The sequence below is a fragment of the Chenopodium quinoa genome, unplaced genomic scaffold (assembly GCF_001683475.1).
Source record: "Chenopodium quinoa cultivar QQ74 unplaced genomic scaffold, ASM168347v1, whole genome shotgun sequence".
Classification (NCBI taxonomy): domain Eukaryota; kingdom Viridiplantae; phylum Streptophyta; class Magnoliopsida; order Caryophyllales; family Amaranthaceae; genus Chenopodium; species Chenopodium quinoa.
The window spans coordinates 23,439,824-23,445,610 of NW_018742204.1; the positions used below are offsets into that span (position 1 = coordinate 23,439,824).

Consider the following 5,787-nt stretch of genomic DNA (forward strand, 5'->3'; position numbering starts at 1 on the left):
TTTAGTTTTGTACATTTTTCAATGGATCATTTGTGTAGGTAAGGCACATTGAGTAGTTAAACAATTTATTAGCAAAAGAAAAAAAAAAAGATCCAATAAAAAGGCCCACTTTCCAACTGGGCCACTAAGCATAGTTTATTTTAAGCAGGAGCCCAACAACAACCAATGAACTCCAATATTACAATAACAAAATAATTAAGGTATGATATCATCATAAACCCTAACGGCTAGTTCTATCCTAATTCCAGATTATCACACCAACGGTCAAATTCCCCACTTTAAAACCTCCTCATTTCGGCTCTTCTTCATTTGTCTTCATCTTCTCTCAATCTTCAACGCTCTTTTCTTTTCTCTCTCTATAATCCGATTGACATTCGATCAAAAATCTCAACTTTCTGCAAAACCCTAATTCTCTAATTCCCCCAATTCAATGGAGACCCCTTCATCATCAAACAGGAGAATCACAAGGTCTCAGGCTATTGCTTTAGCAAATAGTGAAACCAGCAACAACAACAACAAAACATCAAGTAATTTCTGTTAAATTTTTCTGGGTTTTGATTAATTTCTGGGTTCTTGTTTTTTTTTTTTTTGCGATTAACCCCTTTTCAATTGATCAATTTTTAAAATTCAATTAATTTTATTTATTTATCTTCTGGGTTTCTCTAATTTTGGTAAATTCATTTCGATTTGACTAATTTTGTGAAATCTCGAGCATTTTCAGAGAAAATTGAAGAATCTGAAAAGAGTATCTCAAAATCAAGGCAAAGAACTAAGAAACAAGATCGATCTGTTTTGATTGATATAACAAATGATTCCCCAATAGTTGGATTAGCAAGCGGAAGCTTAAATGGGACCCCAATTTCATCTTTCTCAAAACAGAGGAGGAGCAATGCTTGCAAGAAAACTCCTGGATCAGGGGAAGCTCTGCTCAGAGGTCAAGTCAAGAATCTGTTGCAAAAGGTTGAAGAAGAAGCTGAGATATCTAAGTTTTGTCTCGAAAACTGTGGTCCGGTTCGCAATGCCGGGTTTAAAGCTATCTTTAATTCTCCGGCAGGACTTGTTGCTCCGACTCCGGTGAATACTCCACAAGTTCTGAATTTCTCTGCTTTTGAGGAAATTGATTTGTTGAGCTCTGTTTCTGAACCTCCAATTGAAGATCAACTCAAATTGCCTCTGGTATGCTTATTTTCTTGTTCTTATTGTCAATTTATTGTAATGATTTTATTGTTAATTCTTGTTTTGGAGATTGTAATATTGAAAAAATAAAAATTTGTTTAAATGTGACATTGATTATTTTTCATTGGGTTCTTGCCAAATTTTGATGGGGTTTACATGATCATTTTGTTCTGATATTGATTAATTAATTAAATAGAATAATGTGGATTTAATGTGGATTTGCAAATAAAATAAATAAAATTAAAAAATTGAACTTTTCTGGGGGTATAATGTGGATTTGAATATGTTTTTCTTGTCAATTTCAATGTATATCAGATTCTATGGTTGTTTCTTGTATTGGGGTTTGTAATTTGTAATTTTATTAGTTCTATCTGGGTTCTTGTCAATTTTTGATGGAAATTACTTGATTTTTTATTTTATTTATTTATTTTGATTAGTTCATTTAGATTGGTTTGTTTTAATGGGTTTGCTTAAAATTCTGGTCTTTAATCTGAATTTGTATATGTTTTTAGGTGGTGAGTGGGAAAATTGATGAGAAGAAGCAAGAAGAGAATGAAACAGACTGTGAGAAAGATGTGATGATATCAAGGGCATTGTTTCTGGAATTTTCTGATAAATCAGACTGCTCATCAGACTGTTCATCTGTGGTGACATACCAAGTAAAGAGTGAAGCAAGCCAAGACAAACTGGATTCATTTGATGATGATGCTGCTTCAGTTTGGTCTATCCAAGTGAATGCAAGTACTCGAGGCGACGACGAAGATGAGGATGAAGTGAATCAAGATGTTGATGAAGTTGCTGAGAATGACGAGTATTATGATGAGGAAGAAGGAGAAGCAGAGAAAGTGCCTTTTCTTGATGAATTGTGTGATGGAATAAGCAATATGAGTATGGAAGGAGAGAAAAAAGGGCCAAAATTCATGGGAAAACACAAAAGATTTGTGTATAACAGTGATGATGAATTGGTTGAGGAATTTGAAGAGTTTGATTCGACTGAAGCGCTTCGCTTGAAGGGATTGCCAACTCCAAAAGGGAAGCATGTCCGTTTTCTGGATGAAGAATGATTGAGAATTTCAGTGGATTGTTTAGTTTTTTACATGTTTCTGAGAAAGTGGCTAACTTTCTGGATGAATGCTCTGATTTTGGGGTTTGGTTATGAAACATTTTCTAGGTTTTTGGTGATTAGAGTTGGAAAACCAAAAAATAATGTGGATTGATATGAATTAATCATTCTGTATTATATTATGATTGATTGTGGGAAACTTTCTGAATTGTTATTTTGCACAGCAGATTTGTTTAATGAAACTGATATTCTGCATTATCTTCTCTGTCTTGAGTTATTCTGCTTTGTGTTTATTTTCACCAATGAACAATGATACTAGTCATCTAGAATTAGTCATCACATTGTTCCAAATCTAATCCCTCGTTTAAAACAGTATACATTCTAAGACCCATCAGTCCATTACAGTATTACATGTTATATAAGTAGATAATACTTGTTGATTATACACAACCAGTAATACATACAAGCTGAAGTTACTGAACGAAAGATGATATACTGATTCATACAATTAAGCTATGTACAAGCTGAAGTTGTTTATACATAACCAGTAATGCATACAACTATAAGCTGAAGTTACTGAATGAAAGATGATAATACTGATTCATACAATAAAACTTATGTACAAGCTGAAGTTGTTTATACATTACTAGTAATACATACAACAAGCTGAAGTTGTTTATACATTACTAGTAATACATACAACAAGCTGAAGTCGTTTATACATTACTAGTAATACATACAACAAGCTGAAGTTACTGAACGAAAGATGATAATAACTGATTCATACAATAAAACAGTATAGTTGTTGATTTGGTAAGTCAAGTTTTATACACAAACATTATACATACAACTATGCAAGCTAAAATTACCAAGCGAAAGATAATACTAGTTGATTTTTGGTAACAGAAATTACATGTTTGATCAGTAATTCCAGAATATTTGATTACTCCGATGTTGTTTCTTCAGATGTACTCCAATAAGCTTTCTGTAAGTCCATCTTTTATCCCTATTGAACTCCATAAAGGCCTCTGAGTTCATATGAAATTCACCCTTTCCCATCGCCTCAAACACAAACGATTCAGTTGCAACAGATGGAGCCTCATCTAAGTTTATCATCTTTTTCAATGCGAAATCCAAGTTTCTTCCCATCCGTTTATCCATATAAGCATCAACCAAACAACCATAAGTTACAAGATCAGGAACAACATTTTCATGCCTCATATGATCAAGACTTAGATGAAGATCCCAAAACAAATTCATCTTGGAAAAGGCCAAAGCTCTAATGTTAAACGTCGTAAGATCAGGCCGAAATCCTGCTTCTAACATTGCCAAAAATTCCCTTTGCAAACTCTTCATCTTAAATCTAGCAGCATAAGAAAGCAACAAAAGGTTCCACAACAGATTTCCCACATTCCTCCTACCTAAACCCACATCTTTCAAGAACTTCCCTAATGCATAAAACTTATTTCCCTTAATATATGCCATAGAAACACCGCGAATTCCTTCTTCTTCTAGGATAATTCTAGACTTCTTTAGCCTACCATATGCAAATTCCATTTCTGCCAAAGAACCAAACATACTGTAATAAACTACATAAGCATTTCCAGTTACAGAATCGACTCGAAAACCCATTGAAACCATATCATTCAATGTCTGTTCCATACAATCAAGCCGGCCCCCGGCCCCAAAACATTTGATTGCAAGAGCATAAACCTGTGGCAACCAGCTAAAGCTTCTATTCTTAATTTGAGTCAAAATATCAGAAATAAGATCAAAATGGCCAGTTTTTGCACAAGCAGTAATAATAGATGAAACTAAATGAAAACTAGGAGTAAAAGAACTGTTTAGGGTTTCATCCCATAACATCTGAGCTTCTTCAACATAACCATTTTCAGCACAAAATAACAAAATAGGATCAAAATCAGTAGAATTTGAATGATACCCAGAATTTGTTGTAGTTATCTGGGAACCAGGAGAGGAAGAATGATTGATGCTCAAGATTTTAGTTTGATTGTGTTGATTAATCATCTTTGTTAATGGTGAAGTGGGTATTAGTTTGTTATATGAATGGGTTTGTTTGGTAGAATTTTGAAGCAATTTCCATGGTAAGATTGAATCAAGGGATAAATGGCAAACTCCCATTTTCCTGATTGATACCAAAAAAAATGTATACAAGAAATGAGTAATTTATAAACCATTAACTATGGTGGTATGCAAGAAAGAAGGTGGTGAAGAGGGAGTAGTGACTGACTGACTGACTGATGGGACTTGTTAAACATCGCCCGCGTTTTTCTACATAAAGCCCACAATTTATAAAATTTTTACAACTTTGCCCTTGTTCTAATTTTAACCTAAAACGAAATTTTCTCTCACCCAAAATGTGGAACAGCGCCGGATCGTCGAGGGACACCAAAGAGCCGCCGTCGTCGTCGGAAAACGAGGTCCGAAGTGGTTAAAAATCAAGTTTTGGCGGCGAACGTCTGGCCGGGACGCCGCCACCGTGGAGGTGGCGCCTGGCCAGGACGCCGCCACCATGGCTGGGGCGCCTGGCCAGGACGCCGCCACCATGGCAGTGGCGGTTGGCAAGTTCGCCACTACCATGGTGGCGGCGTCCTGGCCAGGCGCCCCAGCCACGGTGGTGGCGTCCTGGCCAGGCGCCACCTCCTCGGTATATTTTTTTTTTAAACTTTTTTTTTCGTTTTGGTTTTTTTTTTTGTTTGAATTTTGATAAATTTGAAATTTTTTTAAAAAAAACAAAAAAAAATATTAATTTATTTTGAAAATATGCTTTAGTAAATTCAAAAAATAAACAAAATTAGAAAGAAAAAACCAAAATAATAAAAAAATTTAGGAAACAAAAACATAATAAAGAAAAAAATTGTAAAGAAAATCCAAAAAACAAAATACATTTTTAAAAAAAAAAATAGGAAAAAAAAATTGAAAAAAAAAAATTAAAAAAAATTTGAAAAAAAAAATAAAAAAAAAGGCTACTGGCGCCTGGCCAGGACGCCACCGCCACGGTGGCGGCGCCTGGGCAGGACGCCTTAGCCACGGTGGTGGCGTCTTCTGTGGACGCCGCCACCGTGGCGGTGGCGTCTTCTGTGGACGCCGCCACCGTGGCGGTGGCGTCCTGGCCAAGCGCCAGTAGCCTTGGTTGTGGCGGCTGGGTGGGGCGCTGCCACCACGGCTCCTTCGCGATCCGGCGACTTTGTTTACTTCCACCGCGAAACCGCCTCCCGCCTCCGGTGCCGCCACTTCCCGTTTATTAGCCATAACAATGTGTTTTAAGATAAAAGTGTGTTTTTGATGTTGAGGGCAAAAATGTCATTTCATTTCAAATTTGTGGGCTTTATGTGGAGATTTGCGGGCGATGTTTAGCAATTCACCTGACTGATATGTGGTTCATGTTAAAAGGAAAAGAGTGATAATTGTCAAATTTATTCGGAATTTTTAACTTTATTTTTTTCGTTAATAAAATTATATTTTTGTAGTGATTTCCCCCATGATTAGATGATGGGATTAGTCAAGTATTTTGGGTTTAGTATTGG

The 5,787-nt window shown here is 35.9% G+C and overlaps 2 protein-coding genes across 2 annotated transcripts; one reads left to right on the forward strand and one right to left on the reverse strand.

Moving 5' to 3' along the window:
• The first annotated feature begins 220 nt into the window (after positions 1-220).
• LOC110724791 lies at positions 221-2,497 on the forward strand. Its single transcript, XM_021904258.1, has 3 exons — positions 221-527; positions 722-1,176; positions 1,689-2,497. The coding sequence occupies exons 1-3, from the start codon at positions 431-433 to the stop codon at positions 2,238-2,240; spliced, it is 1,104 nt and encodes a 367-aa protein (XP_021759950.1). The 5' UTR covers positions 221-430; the 3' UTR covers positions 2,241-2,497.
• A 273-nt stretch (positions 2,498-2,770) lies between these two features.
• Positions 2,771-5,787, reverse strand: LOC110724802 (pentatricopeptide repeat-containing protein At3g42630-like). Its single transcript, XM_021904269.1, has 2 exons — positions 5,626-5,787; positions 2,771-4,493 (listed from the first exon to the last, which is right to left on the reverse strand). Exon 2 carries the CDS (start codon positions 4,379-4,381, stop codon positions 3,161-3,163), a length of 1,221 nt encoding a protein of 406 aa, XP_021759961.1. The 5' UTR covers positions 4,382-4,493; positions 5,626-5,787; the 3' UTR covers positions 2,771-3,160.

What these genes read in the sequence shown, in the direction of transcription:
- LOC110724791 (XM_021904258.1), top strand. Translation starts at nt 431, where the DNA reads ATGGAGACCCCTTCATCATCAAACAGGAGAATCACAAGGTCTCAGGCT. An exon ending in CAACAACAACAAAACATCAA is followed by an intron (nt 528 to 721) that starts GTAATTTCTGTT and finishes GAGCATTTTCAG; the next exon opens with AGAAAATTGAAGAATCTGAA. An exon ending in ATCAACTCAAATTGCCTCTG is followed by an intron (nt 1,177 to 1,688) that starts GTATGCTTATTT and finishes ATATGTTTTTAG; the next exon opens with GTGGTGAGTGGGAAAATTGA.
- LOC110724802 (XM_021904269.1), bottom strand. Translation starts at nt 4,381, where the DNA reads ATGGGAGTTTGCCATTTATCCCTTGATTCAATCTTACCATGGAAATTG.